Genomic DNA, 20311 nt, shown 5'->3' with positions numbered 1-20311 from the left:
GAGGTCCAGAGACCAGGAAGCAAGGGAAGTGTGTAGCCAAGAGCTCCCATGGTCTGGGCTCTCATTCTGGGTTCTCTAGTATCTCTAGGCCTCAGTTACCAGGGCTGTAAAGTGGAAATACCTGCCTCCAAGGTAGGTGGGAGACAGAGGCAGCAGGAGCTTGGCAGGCAGCATACCCTGTCAGCAGTGGCCGGGACAATCTGTGTCCCCATCAGCCTCGAGCACCACTCACCTTCCCTGCCCAAGCCCAGAGGGGATTACACGGGCACGGTCACCGTTGCTCCAGAATGCGCTGACCTCCTCGGGGCTGACTGCCCTGCCCCAAAGGCCCCAACGCTTCAGGCCATGGCATCAGGTCCTGCCCCTTTCTCCAGTTCTAGCCAAGCTCCAGCCACTCTCCCTGAAACTTGTCAGGCTGTCTCACACTTCCGGCCTCAGCCTCTGCCCGGAATGAACTCCACCCTTTCCCACCTGGCAAGCTCCTACTCATCCTTCAAGACCCAGATTAAGAGTCTCTTCTTCCAAGAGGCATTCCCAAATGCCCAGTTGCATTCCGGACCTCCCCACCCCAGGTGCCTCTGAACAGCACCCTTCCGCCCAACCCTATTGTCTGTGCCTGGGGGTGGCCCTGCCCCCCCTCATCCTGGGCTGGCTCCCTGCTGGGACCACACTGGAGTTGGATGGGACAGGCAAGTGGCCAGTGTTCTATTGAGCCTGGCGGTGGCCGGAGCTACGGTCAGCCCCAGGGGCCCAGTCTGGATTGAGACTCTTGTCACTACGCCTCCCCTCAAAAAAAAAAAAAAATCCCACACACAAAGAGAACCCTACTACTCTGAGCAAGCCAGCACCCTCTGACAAACGTGCGGCAGAGGTGTCACTGCCTTCCAGGGCCGCCAAGGACCCGGGCTGCCTCTGAGCCCCGAGGCAGAGCCACTCCCGACCCCCACCCAAACCCCTGGGGGTTGGGGGTCGTATAGTCCCGGCAGAGGCTCGGGAACAAAGGCGCGGTCACACTCCCGCGGCTGCCGACCCAGGCTGGGGACAGGGCCCCCGAAGGGCAGGGAGGGAGGGAGGTAACGGCGACCCGCGTCCGCCCCGTAGACCCCCCGAGCGCCCGCCCAGCCGCGCCCGCCTTTGTTCCCGCAGGAAGAGGATGGGCGCAGAGCAGCGCGCCGCCTCGGGCCGCGGGGCCGGAGCTCAGGGGCCAGGGTCCGGGTCCAGGGTCCCGGCTCAGGCCCGGGGTCCCGGGTCCGGGGTCCCGGGTCGGGTCCGGGCTTGGTACTCACGGTGTCCACGCGGCAGGCAGGGCGGCCGTCGGCTTCCGGGGGGTGGCCCGCGCCCGCCGTCCCTGCGCGCAGGCACACTGCCCGGGGCCGGGCCCCCGCGCGGCCGCCTCGTCCCGGGCACCGCCCGCCTCCCGCCGGGCCCAGCTCCGCGGCCGGGGCCCCGCGCCCTCCATGCCGCCGGCCGGGCTCTGCGCCCCGCGGCTCCGCCCCTCGCGCGGGCGGGCCTGCGGCCAGGTGAGCCCAGGCCCGCCCCCCTCACGTCACCGCGCCTGCGGCCCCAAGGGCCTCGGTTTCCCCCGTCTGCGGCACTGACAGGGAGAGGGGCCGGAAGGGGCTGTCACGTTTTTGCCGCCTGGAGTCAAGAAGTACATCCGCGAGGACCTGGGAGCCGAGCTGGAAGATACAGATGATGCCCTTGGCCGGGCAGACGGAGAGCCTGGTCTCCATCCCACCCAGCCCCTTGCTGGCCAGCACCCTTGGCAAAGAGGCCTTTCGTCCTCAGTCTACACCTCTGTAAAATGGAGTTGGTGGCAACGCCTGCCTCCCATGGCTGTGGTGGGGTTTAAGTGGTCTGGCTGGCCAAGTGCCCCCACCAGGCTGCCATGATGTCAGACCCCCAGGCAGGTCTGCCAGTCCCCGGACCTCCCTGGGCCTGCCACTTTGCCTACCAGACCCCATTGGGCTCCACTCCTAGAGGCCCCCAAGGAGTCAGAGGTCTGGGCCTTGGGAGCTCCCACCTGCTTGGGCATATGTGGGCACCTCTCCCAGCAGACAAGTCCCTCAGGCTGGCCAGAGCCTGGTGAAGGCCTTGCTGACCTTGCAGGAACCCTCCTGCTCTGCGCCCACCTGTGTACAGGCTGCCACGGATAGGGACCACCTGCAGCAGAGGGCAGCAGGAGCCCCAGATGGGCCCTCAAGCCTTGGTGGTAGCTCTGACCACTTGTACTGGGTAGAGGTTTGGAGGCCTCCCCCTCAGGCCAGCTCTCAGCCCCTTCCTAGTGCAGTCTTCTCGCCCCAAGGCTCCATCCCACCTGCTCCCAGTGCTCTCCCCCTGCCCTCCCCTGGAGTCATACAGAGCCCTCAGGCCACCTCCTTGACCAGCCACCCTGCCCCTCTCTGCTGCTTCTGGGCAGTCACTCACCACTTCCTTTCCTCAGGCCTCTCCCCGACTCAGCTCTCTTTCCCTCCATCACCCTCCACCAAGCTCATTCTCCAACACACACACCAGTCCCATCACTGGCGCCTTCCTCGTGGACTCTCCTCCTGCCCGCCCCCCCCCCACTGTGTGCCTGTGCCAGCCAGACCCCAAGGCTCCCTAGTCCCCACATCCGCTAAGCTCCCACCTCCAGGTCTTTGTCCACTATTTCCACTTCCTGGAGTTGAAACTGAGCTAACAGCCCTACAATCCTTCACAGACTCTTCTAGAAAACGACTCATTCTGTGAAGCTGGTATTACCCTGCTACCAAAAGCAGACAGACACCACAAGAAAAGAAAGCTACAGACCAATATCCCTTAGGAAGACAGATGCGAAAATCCTCAACAAAATACTAGCAAAACCAAATCCAGCAACGTATAAAAAGAATTTGACGCTATGATCAAGTGGGATTTATTTGTCCCAGGAATGCAAGGTTGGTTTAATGTCCAAAATCAATTAATGTAGTATACCGTATCAATAAAGACAAAAACCAACATGATCATCTCAACAGATTCAGAAAAAATATTTGACAAAATTCAATAATCCTTCATAATAAAAAGACTCAACAAACCAGGAATGAAAGGTAACTTCCTCAACCTAGGTGGTACAAACGGCTAAGCACCTGACTACTCACCAAGATGTTGGTGGTTTGAACCCGCTCAGAGGTGCCTCAGAAGAATGGCCTGGCAATCTGCTTCTGAAAGATCATGGCCTTGAAAACACTATGGAGCTCAGTTCTACTCGGACACACCTGGGGTTGCCATGAGTCGGAATTGACTTGGTGGCAACTGTTTTTGTTTGTTTCCTTAATCTGATAAAGGATATCTATAAAATGTTTTAAAATCAGGAAAGACGTAGGTCATGGTTGTATCCTTTTACTATACTCGTTCAGTCTGTACGCTGAGCAAATAATCCGAGAAGCTGGACTATATGAAGAAGAATAGGGCATCAGGATTGGAGGAAGACTCATTAACAACCTGCGTTATGCAGATAACAAAACCTTGCTTGCTGAAAGGGAAGAGGACTTGAAGCACTTACTAATGAAGATCAGAGACCACAGCCTTCAGTATGGATTACACCTCAACGTAAAGAAAACAAAAATCCTCACAACTGGACCAATGAGCAACATCATGATAAACCAAGAAAAGATTAAAGTTGTCAAGGATTTCGTTTTACTTGAATCCACAATCAACACCCATGGAAGCAGCACTTAAGAAATCAGGAAATCAAATGACACACTGCATTGGGCAACCTGCTGCAAAGGACCCCTTTAAAGTGTGGAAAAGCAAAGATGTCACTTTAAAGACTAAAGTGCGCCTGACCCAAGCCGTGGTATTTTTTAATCGCCTTATACGCATGCAAAAGCTGGACAATGAATAAGAAAGACCAAAAAACTGATGCCTTTGAATTATGCTGTTGGCAAAAAATACTGAATATACAATAGACTTCCAGAAGAATGAAGAAATCTGTCTTGGAAGAAGTACAAGCAGAATGCTCTTTAGTAACAAGGATGGGGAGATTCATCTCACGTACTTGGGACACGTTATCAGGAGGGACCAATTCCTGGAGAAGAACATCATACTTGGTAAAACAGAGGGTCAGCAAAAGAGAGGAAGACCCTCAAGGAGACGGACTGACACAGTGGCTGCAACGATGGACACACACACAGCAATGATTCTGAGGATGGCACAGGACCGACTCCCTGGCACCTAACAACAACAACAACAAAAACAAACCCAGAGCTAACATCATACTTAATGGTGAAAGTCTGAATGCCTCCCCTTAGCTTAGAATAAGACAAACCTATCTGCTCTCACCATTTCTATTGAACATTGTACTGGAGGTTCTAGCCAGTGCAATGAGGCATGAAACGGAAATACAAGGCATTCAGATTAGAAAGGAGAAGTGAGACTATTCACAGATTACATCATTTTATATACAGTATACAGAATGCCAAGGAACCCACTAAAAACTAGTAGAATTAATAAACAAGTTCGGCTGTGGGGCACAAGATCAATATACAAAATGGAATTCTTTGTCTATACGCTAGTGACAAACAATCCAAAAACGAAAGGCAGAGTTGACTCGAGCATCCCCTCTACAGGCAGCTTCCCTGACCTCTTGGGGGGGGATCACGTGTCCCTCTGTGGGGCTAGCACTGCCTTCCCTCCACCGATCACCGATCACGTTAGGTGGTAACTGTCCCTTATCCCCACCAGCTCAGGCCTGGCACAGAGGGCACCCAAGGAGCCCTGAAGGAGGAGTGGAGGGTTGGCACTGGCAGCTGGGGGAGGTTGTGGGTTGCCTAGAAGGTACAGGCAGCTGAGACAGAGCCCCCCACCCTACTGTGAGGAGACCTGGCCTGCACACGTGTATGCATATTTTGTGGGGGGGGCTGCAGTGAGGACAGATGGAGCCTACTGCCTCCTGCTGGTTCCATACCTGGGTGAGGCTCAGGGTGAAGAGCTGGGGGCAGGTTACAGCCACCATCTGGTTCAGCTCAGCAGCCAGGGAGGCCAGCTGGCTCCCACCTGGCTGTTGTCTGACTACAGGAAGGAGGAGGTCCTTAGGTGGCCAGTGACTGACTTGTGTGGGGAGGGCCAGGTGTGCCCTAAGAATGTCCTTTCTTCAGAGACAGACGCTAACACCCCCAGCCCCACTCCAGTGGATGGATCAAGGGGGAGCCCCAACCTCCTCCACCCCACCCGGCCCTGGCCTGCACCAACAGGTGAGCCAACCAGGAGCCCAGTGCCAGGCCCAGGATGGGGGTGAGAAGAAGAAGTGATGGGCCAAGGATGATGGTGATGATGGTGACCACACAGCTGTCGGGGAATTTCACTGCAGCTCGCAGACTCCAGCCCCACCCGTGCCTGGGAAAGCTTCGGGGAGGCCCCAAGCAGCAGCTCACTGGCCATGTCCCTCAGTGTCCACCCATCACGCAGCCCCAGGGACTGGAAGGTTAGCTCCATTCATTTACCAAGGGGTCCCCACGGACCTTCCTGCCAGCTCCATGAGGAGCTTCAGTCCCCTCTGTAGAAGCTGCTGGGAGTGTCAGGGGACTCTCGGGAGTGGACTCTTCAGGCCACTTCACTCAGTAGAGGGCAGGCCCACATCCATGTGCCAGCCAGGGACCAAGAGGGATGCGCCCCTGAAAGCTCCCACCATGGGGCTCTAGACTGATGCTCCAGTGGGCGGCGTGGGCCCTGTGCCTGCAGGTCAGTGCCGGCTGCCTGGGGCAGCGTTGGGGCAGACAATTCTGGGTGGCTGCTGTGCTCTGAGCCTTCTAGAAGCGTGTGGCCCGTATGCATACGTGAATGTGGGTGCTTGCTGGCACTGTGTGGACGTGTGTTCACACAATCAGGGAAGCAGGCCACCTCTCCCACATGCTCCATGTCTCTCCTGTGGCGCCCACCCCCCGCCTTCTCAAACCTGAGCCTTGTAGAGGTGTCTGAGGTCTGGGGCTGCTGGAGGCAGGGCAGAACAGGCAGAAAAACTGCTCTGTCCCCAAAGAGACAGCCCCCGCTGAGTAAGGGCAGCTCTATGGCTCCCACCTGCCAGGTGGTCATCCCCTCACAGCCCCACACGTGAGCCGTGGCTCCGCATACCCACTTAATGGCATGGATGGAGACTCGGAGGGGGTATGCATGTGAGCTTGCCTGAGGGAAGTTATACGTGTACACACTGTGTCCCTGTGTGTGCTTGCCTGTGTGTGTGTACGCACATGTGTGAGAATGGGGTAGGGGTCCTGGAGGGCTGGGCCCCTGCAGGCTCTCCTCTGACGCCTGCAGAGGCGGCCCTGGTTGTGGTGAGGGAGCTGGTGCCAGGGAGTTGCCTTCAGTGGTGACCAGGCTGGCCCATCTGTGAAAGCCACAGGGGAAAGGGGTAGGGGCCCAGCCTAAGCACAGAGACCAGGTGCCCTCAGTGCCCTCATTTTTGCACACACACACTCATATGTGTAGTCATACACACACTCATGCACACACTCACCCACACTCATACATACACACTTGTACACATACATGTATTTACACACACACGTGTATACTGACACTCATTTGTGTACTCACACATACACATACATGTACGTACTCTCACACATGTGTATACTGACACACATGTGTATACAGACACTCATTTGTGCACACTCACACATGTACATGTACTTACTCTCACACACGTGTATACAGACACTCATTTGTGCACACTCACATGTACATGTACTTACTCTCACACACATACACACATCTGTATACTGACACTCTTTTGTGCACACTCACACATACACATACATGCACACTGAAACACACATCACTCTCTCACGCTCACACTCAGATGCATGTGGGCATTCTCACACATGCCCACGCACACACCTGCGTATACTGATATTCAGGCACGCTCACTCACACGTCCTCACACTACTACCACATGTAGGCGGGCTCTACCTCACGGCTCGCTAACCCCACAGGCCCGTGCTTTCTCGTATTTCAGAGAGGAGCATCCTGAGGCCACGAGAGGCTCCGGACTTGCACCAAGAGCTTGGGCCCTCGCTGTGAGCCAGGCCCCATGTTTCCTGGGGTCACCCCACGTCATCATCATGACCCGAACCAGCATCATCTTCACGTCATCGCTGAAGACACCGAGGCTCAGAGACACTGAGTAACTTCCCCAAAGTCACACAGCCAGTAGACGGTGGAGCACCCTGAGCCCGACTCCAGCATACAGCTTCGGGCTGGGATGAGGTCCCTGGGTGCCCCCCCACCCCGCCCAGCCTCACGTCAACTCTTGTTTCTCCCCTTTCAGTTTCCCTTTCTTCCTTCCTCTTCCCGGAATCCTTCTCCAGAAGAGAATTAAAAGTGGAAATCAGAACCAAAAGCCTCCTATAAAGGCCCGGCAAGCAGCCCCACCAGGGGACACAATGCTGGCCCAGGGGGTGGGTGGCACAACCTGAGCCCCATGAATGGAGCCTTCTGTGCCCACAAGTCCCTGAGGCAAGCCACCAGGTCCTCAGCCCTGTGCCAGGCCCAGAGCACAGCACCCCTGGGTGGTCAGCAGGGACTTCATTCAGATCTGTGCCCCAGAACACACTGTACACCCCACCCCCAGGGCACACACAGGATCTAACCACCAAGGCTACCCCAAGCGGGGGTGCGGAGGGGATGGGAGAGGCTCACCCCAACACCCCCCTGCAGGCCGGCCTCACCTCCCTCCCGGGTACAGGCTCTCAGGCCAGGTCTGGAGGAGTCCTCGCAACAGGCCCTCCTTGTGATCCCCCTGTGCCCCACCCAGTCCTGAAGAAAGATGGGCCACTCTCTCTCATGGGTCCAGGGTCCTTGGGGCCCTGACGAGTACCCTGGCTCCCACACTGCCACCTCCCAGGCCCCCAGCCCTGGGGCCACCCCACTGACCTGATGGCACTGACCCAACACATCACTCTCCTACTGCGTGGGGACAGGCTGAGTCAGGCGTCCTGCGGCCCAGGGAGGCCATGCGGCTCAGGGGCCGTGGGTAGTGGTGGTGGTCCACTTGTCCCCACACTGCCCAGCCCGATGCCCAGGCCACCGTGCAGGCTCCCTCCTGCTAACAGCCACCTGCTGCATTTGGTGTCTGAGGCCGCTGGGCTTCCTCCCTCCCGGGACTTCCTGCCTGTCGCCAGGCCCTGGTGGCGCCACTTCCTGCCCTCCCACTCCTTTGGGGATCTGACACCCACCTGAGGCCCAGAGCTGCACCCAACTCACTGATCGGCCTGGTGGACATCAGTCCCCTCCTCCCAGCACTAGTTCCCGCTGTGGTCACAGACTCAGCTCTCCAGGCTTGAGGTCAGCTGTGTCCCCAGGGAGGAAGCTGGCCCCCATGGCACCTCTGCAGAACAAGGGGGCCCCTCACGGCCCAGGGCATGGGTCTGCCTCCTGGCACCAGGGTGCCTGCCTGGCACGAGCCTGTGGGACACCCCACACAGGCGCTTACAACATGCTCCTTCCTACCTTTGGGTGCCCACCCAGTTCTATCGTCCCTTGCTGCCCCAGAAGGCCGTTCCGGTTTCACAGTGGCCACCTCGCCTGCCCTTTGACTCCGAGCCTGGGCGCTGGTATTTCTCAATCGCTGCTCCTCCCTTCCCCCATCCTCTTCTCCCCACGCCAGCGTCTGCTGCAGGCTAGCAGGCCCCAGCGAGCCTTCATGCAGCCTCCCCCCTCACCCCTGCTCTCTGGGGCTCTGCAAACACCTGCATTTCTAGAGAGCAGTTTATGACTTAGTGTGGCCAAGACCTCTCCGGTCACCCCCGTCCCTGTCCTTGTCCCCACTCCCGGGCCTGCTCCACTTCCACCAGACCCTGTTCCTCCCCTGACCCAGGCCCAGGCGGGGTGGGGATTCCAACCCAGCCTTTCAGCGCTTAACCCCCATGCCGAGCATGAGTCTCAAAGGCCTAACTCTCCCCGGGGGGCATAGTCAAGTTGGGGGGTGACGTAAGAAAAAGAGCGCTCTCTGGGGCCGGAGGCCTCCCCAGTGGCAGAGTTCGAGGGTGACAGAAGGCCACGGACCACAAGAACCGGAAGGCCTCATCTTCCTGTCCACCAGGTTTCCTAGGAGATGGGTACGTGTCCCCCACCCCATGTCCATGGCTCCAGCACTGACAGGCCCTGGACACTACCTCTCACAACTGATTGTACAGTCCCCTAACTGTCCCGTGTGGGGTGTGGGCCGGAGGCAGTCCTGGACTCAGCTGTGTCTGTACCTCAGTCCTGCTGGAGAGGCTCCAAGCCACCACGGGGGACGTGTTGGGGGCCGCAGACCACCCCATCTCTTCCAGAGTGTGAGGAGCTTGGGGTGTGTGTCTAGGGCTTCCTTAGGGTGGGCACAGCCTCCTCGGCCTCCCTAAGCCTGTGCCAGCTCTGTGCCCACAAGCAGTGAGGGCAGACCACGCCTTCCACAGAAAGCTGGCCACCACAGAAAGGCCAGGGGAGGGCCGAGGCACCTCTTGTCCTTCACCTTTGCAGCCTGGTCAGAGTGGGGAAGGGGCAACAATTCTAGCTCTGTCCTTTGCCAGCTGTGTGACCTCAAGTTACTGACTTGGCCTCTCTGAGCCTCGGTTTTGCCATCTATGAAGTGGGCACTGAGGACTGAGATAAAATTGCAGGTGAGGAATTCCTGGGCCAGGGTCTGGCCATGGAATAGCCAGGATAATCCAGGAGGCAACTTCAGGCTGGGCTGGGGCATCGTGGGGCTGTGGGGGCCCAGGTGAGGTGCCAGGTCAGTGGGCACAGGGTCAGGGAGGCTTCCCGAAGGAGGGAGGGCCAGGTCTAACAGAGGAGGAAGAGGTTGCTGAGAGGGGGGTGGGATGAGGGAGTTGCATGCAGGGGAGGGGTTAGAAGGGAGCAGCTCCCGGGGTGGGGGGAAAGTCACAAGCACTGAGGCTCGAGGCTTGGGGAGGGAGGTAGGCGGTGCAGGCACCAGGAGAGGACAGGGAATCAGCCAGCTCTCCCGGGGATGTCCCGCATCTCACCGGATGAACAGACGGACTGATGGGTGGATGTGGAGGCCAGAGGTCAGTGCAGGAGTCAGGCCCTGCCCCCTGCCCCTGCCCCATGAAGGCACCCAAGGATGTAAACACAGTAGAGGCAAAAGTTGGCAGGGAGGGCCACGTTCCACCCAGACTCTGTTCCAGGGTAGACCTGGTCCAGCACCTCGATGCTGTGGAAGGGTCTGGGCCCAGGTGAAAAACAGGCTGGCCAGGGGACCCCGATGGAGTTCAGGAGCCTCGAGCTACTATGTGACCTAGGCAGGTGCATCATCTCTGGGCCTCAGTTTCCCCATGTGCCCTCCCATCTCCCGAGGCAACATTGTATCACTGCAGTGAATAACACTGACGTTGTTGTTGTTGCTAGGTGCCATCGAGTCCATTCTGACTCATAGTGACTATGTACAACAAAACACTGCCGGGTCCCGCGCCATCCTCACAATCATTGCTATGTAGGAGCCCATTGTTGCAGTCACTGTGTCTACCCATCTCGTCTAAGGATCTTCCTCTTTTTCGCTGACCCTCTACTTTACCAAGCATGACGTCCTTCTCCAGGAATTAGTCCCTCCTGATAACATGTCCAAATGCTCCTTGCTTGTAAGGAGCATTCTGCCTGTACTTCTTCCAAGACAGATTTGTTCCTTCTTTTGGCAGTCCATGGTATATTCAATATTCTTCGCTGACACCATAATTCAAAGGCATCAATTCTTCTTCTGTCTTCCTTATTCATTGTCCAGCTTTCACATGCAGATGAGGTAATTGGAAATGTCATGCCTTGGGTCAGGAACACCTTAGCCCTTAAAGTGACACCTTTGCTTTTTAACACTTTAAAGAAATCCCTTGCAGCAGGTTTGCCCAATGCAGAGTGTCATCTGATCTCTTGGCTGCTGCTTCCATGGGCGTTGATTGTGGATCCAAGCAACATGAAATCCTTGACAACTTGAATATTTCCTCCATTTGTTGCTTATTGGTCCAGTTGTGAGGATTTTTGTTTTCTTTATGTTGAGATGCAATCCATACCTAAGGTGGTGGTCTTTGATCATCATCAGTAAGTGCCTCAAGTACTCTTTCACTTTCAGAAAGCAAGGTTGTGTCATCTGCATATGGAAGGTTGTTAATAACTCTTCCTCCAATCCTGATGCCCTGTTCTTCATATAGTAAAGCTTCTCGGAATATTTGCTCAGCATATAGATTGAATACAGTGAAATGATACAACCCTGACACACACCTTTCCTGACTTTAAACCATGCAGTATCCCCTTGTTCTGTTTGAATGACTGCCTCTCGGTCTATGTACACAGGCTCCTCATGAGCACAATTAAATATTCTGAAATTCCCATTCTTCGCAATGTTATCCATAATTTGTTATGATCCACAGAGATGAATGCCTTTGCATAGTCAGTAAAACACAAGTAAACGTCTTCCTGGTATTCTCTGCTTTTAGCCAGAATCTGTCTGACATTGGCAATGATAGCTCTTGCTCTCTCATCTGCTTCTGAATTCTATTTGAATTCCTGGCAGTTCCCTGTCGATGTACTGTTGTAATCGCTTTTGAATGATCTTCAGCAAAATTTTATTTGTGTATGATATTATTCAATAATTTCCACATTCTGTTGGATCTGCTTTCTTTGGAATGGGCACAGATATGGATCTCTTCCAGTCAGTTGGCCAGGTAGCTGTCTTCCAAATTTCATGGCATAGACAACTGAGTGCTTCTAGTGCTGCATTCGTTTGTTGAAACATCTCAATTGGTATTTCGTCAGTTCTTGGAGCCTTGTTTTTTGCCAATGACTTCAGTGCAGCTTAGACTTCTTCCTTTGGTACCATTGGTTCTTGATCATACGCTACCTCCTGAAATGGTTGAATGTCAACCAATTCTTTTTGGTACAGTGACTCTGCACATTCCTATCATCTTCTCTTGACTCTTCCTGTGTCGTTTAATATTTTCCCTGTAGAACCCTTCAATAGTGCAACTCGAGACTTGAATTTTTTCTTCAGTTCCTTCAGCTTGAGAAATGTCCATCGTGTTCTTCCCTTTTGGTTTTCTATCTCACTTATGGTTTTGCACATGTCATTATAATACTTTGTCTTCTCGAGCTGTCCTCTGAAGTCTTCTGTTCAGCTCTTTTACTTTCTCATTTCTTCACTTTGCTTTAGCTACTCGATGTTCAAGAGCAACTTTCAGAGTCTCTTCTGACATCCAGTTTGGTCTTTTCTTTCTTTCTTGTCTTTTAAATGACCTTTTTTTTTTTTCATGTATAATGCCCTTGATGTCATTCCACAACTCACCTGGTTTTCGGTCATTAGTGTTCAATGCATCAAACTCATTCTTGAGATGGTCTCTAAATTCTACTGGGATATACTCAAGGTCATACTTTGGCTCTCTTGGACTTGTTCTAGTTTTCTCCAGCATCAGCTTGAACTTGCATATGAGTAACTTATGGTCTGTTCCACAGTCGGCCCCTGTCCTTGTTCTGACTGATGATATTGAGCTTTTCCATTTTCTCTTTCCACAGATGCAGTTGATTTGTTTCCTGTGTGTTCCATCTGGCAAGGTCAACGTGTATAGTTGCCATTCATGTTGTTGAGAAAAGGTATTTGCAATGAAGAAGTAATTGGTGTCGAAAAATTCTATCATACTATCTCTGGCATTGTTTCTATCACCAAGGCCATATTTTCTAACTACCAATCCTTCTTTTTGTTTCCAACTTCTGCATTCCAATCACCAGTAATTATAGATGCATCTTGATTGCATGTTTGATCAATTTCAGACTGAAGAAGTTGGTAAAAATCTTTAATATCTACATCTTTGGCCTTAGTGGTTGGCACGTAAATTTGAATAATAGTCGTATTAACTGGTCTTCCTTGTAGGCATATGGATATTATCCTATCACTGACAGCGTTGTACTTCAAGACAGATCTTGAAATGTTCTTTTGACGATGAACGCAGCACCATTCCTCTTCAATTTGTCATTCCCGGCACAGTAGACCATATGATTGTCTGATTTGAAATGGCCAGTACCAGTCCATTTTAGCTCACTAATGCCTAGGATATCAATGTTTGTGTGCTCCATTTCATTTTTGACCACCTCCAATTTTCCTAGATTCATACTTCCTATACCCCACATTCCTATTATTAATAGATGTTTGCAGCTGTTTCTTCTAATTCTGAGTCATGCCACATCAGCAGATGAAGGTCCTGAAGGCTTGACTCCATCCACGTCATTAAGGTTGACCCTACTCTGGGGAGGCAGCTCTTCCCTAGTCGTATTTTGAGTGCCTTCCAATCTGAGGGACTTATCTTCTGGCACTATATCAGAAAATGTTCTGCTGCTATCCATAAGGTTTTCACTGGCTAATGCTTTTCAGAAGTAGGCTGCCGGGTCCTTCTTCCTACTCTGTCTTAGTCTGGAAGCTCAGCTGAAACCTGCCCACCATGGGTGACCCTGCTGGTATCTGAATACCAGTGGCATAGCTTCCAGCATCACAGCAACACTCAAGCCACCACAGTACGACAAACCAACAGACGTGTGGTGGAACACTGACATTAGTATTCCAGAAAACAGGGGCTTTCGAGCCCCCCTCCCCCTCAATAATAGTAGCTCCAGAGCGTTACACTGTGCTGGAAATAACTGTGGTAACACCCTACACCAGGACCCAGGCAGCGAGATGTGGGGCTAGGGCAGGGCTAGGGGTCGCCAGCAGCCCTGGTGTCCTTTGCCCTGCCTCCCCAGGTTGCAGCTCCTACTCCCCACTCCCCAGGGCTTGTGTCTCAGTCTGCCAGGCTTGGGATCTCCCCCCATGGCCAGAGCCGGGGCACTCACCAGGTGAGTGGGAGCTAGCCAGCAGGGCTGGGCAGGGCCAAGGGTCACCCTTGAAAAAAGGGAGCAAAGTTTTCACTCTGGGTTCCAGACACCTGCAGCCAGTAAAGTGTGCAGTGAGCACCAGCCCAGTGGTAACTCTGCAGCATGGCCACCAAGCCTGCCCCACCCTGGCACCTTCTCAGCTCGGTGCTCACAGCCCGGGAGGCTGGTCCTGACCTCATCTTCACTGGATGAAAGAGGAGACTGAGGTTCAGAGAGGAGCGGCAACTACTGGGTCCACAGCCAGGGAAGGGTGGAGTGGGAACTTGGGCCGGTGCCTGGGACTTAGGCTGGTTCCCTTTCCCCAGCCCTGGTGCCCACCTGCCACCATGAGGATCAGCTAGGGCATCGATGGTGCCAAAGAGGGCCTGCCTGGCTCAGCAGGAGGCTGGACCCAGGGAGGGGTGATTGGGCGTGCCCCACTGGGAAAATCCCAAGCTCTCAGAATAAGCTGCTTTGCACCAGCCCTTTCCACAGGGCCCGGGTCTGCCCCACAGCCAGCCTGGCCAGGCCGAGCCTCTGGCATAGAGAGTGGAGAAGGGCAGGCCAGCCCTGGGACATACCCGCCACTCCACCTGGCCAGTTGGGTGGCTGGGGCAAGCTTCCTCCCCTCTCTGAGCCCCACTCTGCTCACTGTAAGAGGGGGCCATACATGCCTTTCAGAATTGAGCTCTGAGAATTCCCAGGGAACTCTGGGGGCTGAGTGCTAGTTGGATTGCTGCAGGTGCCCTAGAGGGTAGGGCCCTGCCTGGGGACACATGGCATAGCGGATTGGATGGTTACCCCCAAAAAGTTTTGTCCATGCCCTAACCCCCCAAAAAAACCCAAACCTGTTGCCATCGAGTCAATTCCGACTCATAGCAACCCTATAGGACAGAGTAGAGCTACCAAGGAGCAGCTGGTGGATTCAAACTGCTGACCTTTGGTTAGCAGCCGAGCTCCCAACCACTGGGCTACCAGGGCTCCTCCCAACCCCCCGGAACCTGTGAATGTGACCTTATTTGGAAAAGGGTCTTTGGAGATGTGCTTAATGAAGGAACCTGAGCTGAGGTCATCCTGGATTAGCCAGGGGGCCCTAAATCCAATGCCAAGTGTCCTTACCAGAGACACACAGAGGGAAGACAGCCATATGGAGACGGAGGCAGAGGCTGGAGAGATGCGGTCATCAGTCCACAGAGCCAGCAGCCTCCTGAAGCTGGGAGAGACAATGAGCCTCCTCTGGAGCCTCCGGAGGCAGCATGGCCCTGCCAACACCTTGATTTTGGCCCAGTCACACCGATTTCAGACTCCCAGACAGCCCTTCTTCAGCTCAGTCAAGCCATTTCTACCATGGAGCTGCCTCCAGAGCCACTGTTCTGACCTACCTGGTGTGTGGCACTTTGTTACCACAGCACGGGACGCTCAAACAATGGGGACCAGACAGAGTCCTTTCCGTGGACAAACTGCATGCTCTGCTCACAGTCTTGTCCAAATCGGGGGCATACCCAGCAGAGAGACCCTGGCTCTGCCAGGCTGTGGGCAGCCCCCCTCCTCCCGCTGGATGGGGGCCTCCCTGAGCCAGCCTTCTGCAGGTCCACAGCCTGGGGGTAGCTCCCACTTCCCGTAGCTCTGTGCTCAGGGTTGGCTCATGTCAGCCCAGCGTGCCACCCCTGCCTCACCCACATTTCCCGGCAGACTTGCCTCCCTTCCTCCTGACCCCTGGCCAGCCTTCCTTGGCTCAGTCAAACCATGTCTACCATGGAGCAGAGGCCAGGCTGGCTTCCTGGTTGGGCATAGGGGCCCACTGTGCTGCTCACCCTGAGTCCCACCTCTGAGCCTGTCACGCAGTACCACCATGCCCCATCCTTGGCACATTCAACTGCCTCCACCAGGAAACTGAGTCCTCCCCAACAAACGCTCCCTCATCCTTCGCCAGAATGGAACCATCTAGAACCTCATCCCCTTCTCTGAAATATTCAACTAAATGGCATTGCCCCACCTGCCAAAATGTCACTACATGTGTATCCCCGGAACCACCATGGGCCCCACTGAACCCCAGGTCGATGCCTGGGCAGGCCCAAGAGATGGACGATGGGCAGATGGGGTCAGTGTCATGTTCACACATAGGTACAGGGTCAAACCCTGGACGAGGCCAGAACATGCCTGGATTCTCCCTCAGAGCACAGAGTGAAGAATTTGTGACTCAGAGCTAATGTGACCTTCAACAACAGTGTCTTTCAAAGAGCTGACATGCAGCATAGCTAAATCCTCAGAAAACAGTGGCGTGCTGGGGACTCGGAGGCCCACAGGGGCTTCTCCTGTGTCTGGGGGGCAAAAGGGACTGGGGGAAGTGCAGGAAGGGGCCCCCAGGCACAGCTGCCCTGTGGGCCTGGGTTACCGAGGACAAGGCCCAAGATGGAAGTAACCATCTTGAACCCTTGGCCCTCAAGTTCTGTCAATGCCCTCACACCCTGGATGTCCCACCAGCCTCCTCTCTCGGGCCTGGGAGAGAGCATTTCTGAGCGGGCTGTATCTTTGGAGGTCGGCGGCGTGTAGTGGGAGTGGGGCTCACAGAGCCTGCTGCAGAGGTGATGCCCATGGAACCCTGGAGAGGCCTGGCCAGGCAAGGGAGATGGAAGCAGGGGTTCCAGGCAGACAGCCCCGTCCTCGTCATCAGGGGACAAGGCCAGGGGTCTGCCCAAGGCAGGGGGTGGCCAGGACAGCAGGGCTGGAGCTGAGACCTTGCTCGCCTTGTGACATCTTCCTGTTCCAAACCCAGGGATGTACCAAGGGTAACGAGAGCCCAGGGGCCATCTCTAAGCTGTGCTCCCTCCCCCCAATTTCAGGATGAAGAGGCGTTTATTGCGGTAACACCTCAACAGAAACGCCTTCCCTCTCTTGTCTGGCTGCCTCGGTCAGGCACCTTTCACATTTGTGGCACCTCGGAATGTCATTCCCCGCCTTGTCCGGCATCCCCTTGGACTTGCCCCCAAGTGCCCCTCTCTGTCCCCTCCCCTCCGCACTATGCCTCTGCCCAAAAAAGCCAGCAGAAGTTTTGTCAGGATTCACACTTCAGTTCATCATAAACACCCACAGTTCCCCCCTCTTCACTGCTCGAGAGCATGTTCTCGAGAGCACTGACGTGGACGGCCCACCCGCCAGGTTCCTGGCACCTTGTTCCCTTGAGGCTGTGGCCGCCCTCACTGGCCCTGCCCCCTCCTGGCCTTCAGAGCCTGCTGCTCCTGTCTGCTGCCCTTCTGGTCCCCCCTTCCAAAGAGAGGGGCTGCCCCACCATGTGGCCCACTTGGGCCTTAGTTTCCTCATCCAAGGGGACGGCGTTGTGCTGAGGCCTCCCTCGCATAATGGGTGGGCAGGGTTGCACCAGGGCACCTGGTCATTGGGTGTTGTGGACTGAATCAGGCCCCCCCAAAATGCATCAGAATCCTAACCGCTGTCCCTGTGGATGCGATTCTATTTGGAAATAGGGTTTTCTTTCATGTTGTTCTTGTTGTGTGCCATCGAGTCAAAGCTGACTCACAGCGACCCTATGGACAGAGTAGAACTGCCCATAGAGTTTCCTAGGCTATAAATCTTTACGGAAGCAGGCTGCCATGTCTTTCTCCGGAGGATCGGCTCATGGGTTCAAACAGCCAATCTTTTCTTTAGCAGCTGAGCGCTAAATCACTTTGCCACCAGGGCTCCTTTTATGTTAAACACACAAAAAAAGCCCGTTGCCATCAAGTCAATTTCGACCCGTAGCGACCCTATAGGACAGAGTAGAACTGCCCCATAGGGTTTCCAAGGAGCGGCCGGTGGATTCAAACTGCTGACGTTCTGGTTAGGAGCCTTCTCACTTAACCACTGCGCCACCAGGGCTCCAAAGAGACCATATCAGTGTAGGGCATATCCTAAACAAAATCACTTCTGAGTTACAAAAGGAGCAGATAGGACACAGACGGGCTGCATACTGGGGAAGGCAGGTGCCATGTGAGGGTCCTGGAAAACCGAGGAGCACCGGGGCTGCCCACGGGAGGAATCACACGGCAGAGACCCTGGTTTGACCCCCAGCCTCCAGAACTGTAAGAAAACAAACGTGTATTCTTTAAAGCCACCCTCTTGTGGTGTTTGCATTACAGCAACACTAGGAGACCAAGGGGAGCCCTGGCGGTGCAGTGGTTAAGAGCTCAGCTGCTGACCAAAAGGTCAGCAGTTCAACTCCACCAGCTGCTCCTTGGAAACCCTATGGGGCAGTTCTACTCTGTCCTATAGGGTCGCTAGGAGTCAGAATCGACTTGATGGCAAGAGGTTTGGTTTTTTTTTTAGGAGACTAGGGCACTCAGGTTCCGTTGTCATGCTGTGTCTGGAAGAGAGATGCCAAAAGAGAAGTCCCCTGGGAATGCCCCGCTCAGAGCCCACAGACACAAGCCCACTGTACTCGTTAGGGGCCAGCCAGGGCCCTGCTGCAGCCGGACCCTCAGGGGGAGGAAGCAAGTGCTTGGCCTCCCCGCCTGCTCACCCTTGCCTGTTCTGAGCTGTGTTCTCAGTATGTGGGTGACCGCCTTTGTGTCTCTTCCCCACCCTGGGCGGTTCCCTCGGTCTGGAGCACCAACTCTCTGGGCCCTTCTCCTGCCCTTGTCCAGACCCCGCTCCCTCTGGGCTGGACCTCACTGCCCTTGCCCAACACAGGCCTCAGTCCCCTGCAGGACCCTCCCCATCCCAAGCCGGTCCCTCACTCCCCCATTATCCTCGTCCGTTGACAACCTGCTGCTCCCCCAACACCAAGGATCTCCATGCGTCTGTCCATGGCATGCCCGGCGCCTTCCCAGCCTGGGGACGAAGCATGAAGCAGGTACCAGGTACCTCTGGCAGGAATGGGTCACACCTACATCCGACACTACACCCTCCTCACAGCCCAGCCTGCAGGCTCGTTTGCTGGATTAAACCATTCCTCTCAGCCAAGGGCCCCCATTTCAGCACCTCCTTCCCTGGAGGACCCGGTTACACGAGGGGGTACACAGCACAGGGCTCTGCCGCCCATGGAGCAGGGCCTGGACACCCTGTGACTCGGGCCCCCCATGACTCGGTCAGGACATCACCTCTCTCAGCCTCAGGTTCCTTGTTCACGAAGCAAGACCTGCGATGATGCTGGTAGGCAGAGGGGCTGGGGTACACCTCCCACCCCAAGCACCCCCCAGAGTCCATCTCTGCTGCTGACCCTCCTGGCCATAGGGCTGCGCTGGGCGGGAAATCCTCTGAGTACTTTTGTGGGGACTCCTGGAAGGGGTCTCTTCTCTGAGGTCAAAGTCAGACTTCGCCCAGGGACAGGGAGCCCACGAGGGCAAGACTTCTCCAAACCCCAGCAGCCCCACCACTCCACCTCCCATGCCACGCTGGTCGCACCACATTGGTCCATTGAGCACACGCTGGCTATTAACCACCACATTTGGGGTCGAGGAGGCTCTGGACACCGGCTCTGCCTGCCCTTGCTTGTTCTGAGTGCCGGGCATGCTTCCCCAGCCAGGCTGCACCCTCAGGACAGCTGCAGACCTGGCCCACCCCACAGGAGCGGAGGGCTACCCTAGCTGGAGCTCTCCTGGGGACACCCATGTCACACACGTAACTGTTGGGACAGGCATCCTACTGGCTGAGGCCAAGGCAAGGGGCTCAGTGTGAGGGCCAAGGATGCCAAGCTGGTGAGCCGGGGGAGGGGCTACCTGCTACAGCCAACAAAATCCCCCCCGGCCGAGAGATGAACATCTCCCGTCTTCCAGATGAGGAAGTTGAAGTGTGAGTGTTCCAATCCTTAGCAACCCATGCAGTGCAGCTGTGTGACCCAGAGCCGGGGCCATATCACCCATGCCAGGGAGACCTGGGCCACCAAAGGCCCTGTGGTCCTGGCAGGCCCTCCTACCCAGCGTTTCCTGCTGAGCCTGTCTCAGAGGAGCAGAAGGAGGAGCCCCAGGAAGTCACTGCAGGCCTGGCCACAGCGGGACGGGGGCCTGGGGGTGGCTGAGTGTCTGGCCGGCCCTCACAGACCCAGGCTTTTGCTTTAAACTTATCTCCAGAGCCCACACGGGGAGGCTGACCAGGAAACTCTCCCGGCCACAAGCCCCCACCCTGGGCCCTGCTCCCACTGCCATTTCCCCGGGGGGAAGAGGGGCCTGGTGCTCACCCAGAACAACCTCGGGCAAAGAAGCAGAACCCCGGGCCTCAGTTTCCCCATCTGTAACCCAGCTGTTCCAGCAGCTGTCGGGCCTAGCACTGTCAGAGCCTAGGGGGGTGGGCTGTGTGGCGGAAGGGTAGGCCACCTGGGGAGAGGCGGTGCGCACAGGGGGAGAGCTCCACGTTTCCCACTCTGATGAGCAGCCTCTCTGCACCCCACAGTTCTAGGCGCAGGGACACAGCAGTGACCTCTACTCCTGAGGAGGCAAAGAGGCGGTGGTCAGTGCAGGCGAGGGCCGCTGCTCCACTGCGG

General features: G+C 55.7%; 1 protein-coding gene across 4 annotated transcripts in view; it reads right to left on the bottom strand.

The window, feature by feature from the left end:
* SH3BP2 (SH3 domain binding protein 2) overlaps nucleotides 1-20311 on the bottom strand; it is a 52661-nt gene that overhangs the window by 20704 nt on the left and 11646 nt on the right. The window contains exon 1 of one of the 4 annotated variants that reach the window (XM_064286160.1): nucleotides 1287-1459. The exons of 2 other annotated variants lie outside the window; for them this stretch is intronic. In XM_064286160.1, coding sequence (XP_064142230.1) covers nucleotides 1287-1459 — 173 coding nt within the window. Of the gene's footprint in view, nucleotides 1-232; nucleotides 1097-1286; nucleotides 1460-20311 lie in introns of those variants that run through there. One more of the 4 variants, XM_064286163.1, reaches the window with a different exon arrangement.

The sequence above is a fragment of the Loxodonta africana genome, chromosome 5, assembly GCF_030014295.1.
Source record: "Loxodonta africana isolate mLoxAfr1 chromosome 5, mLoxAfr1.hap2, whole genome shotgun sequence".
In the NCBI taxonomy this organism is placed as follows: Eukaryota; Metazoa; Chordata; class Mammalia; order Proboscidea; family Elephantidae; genus Loxodonta; species Loxodonta africana.
Note: the sequence above shows the minus strand (reverse complement) of the source record. Positions and strands in the feature narration are given on the sequence as shown.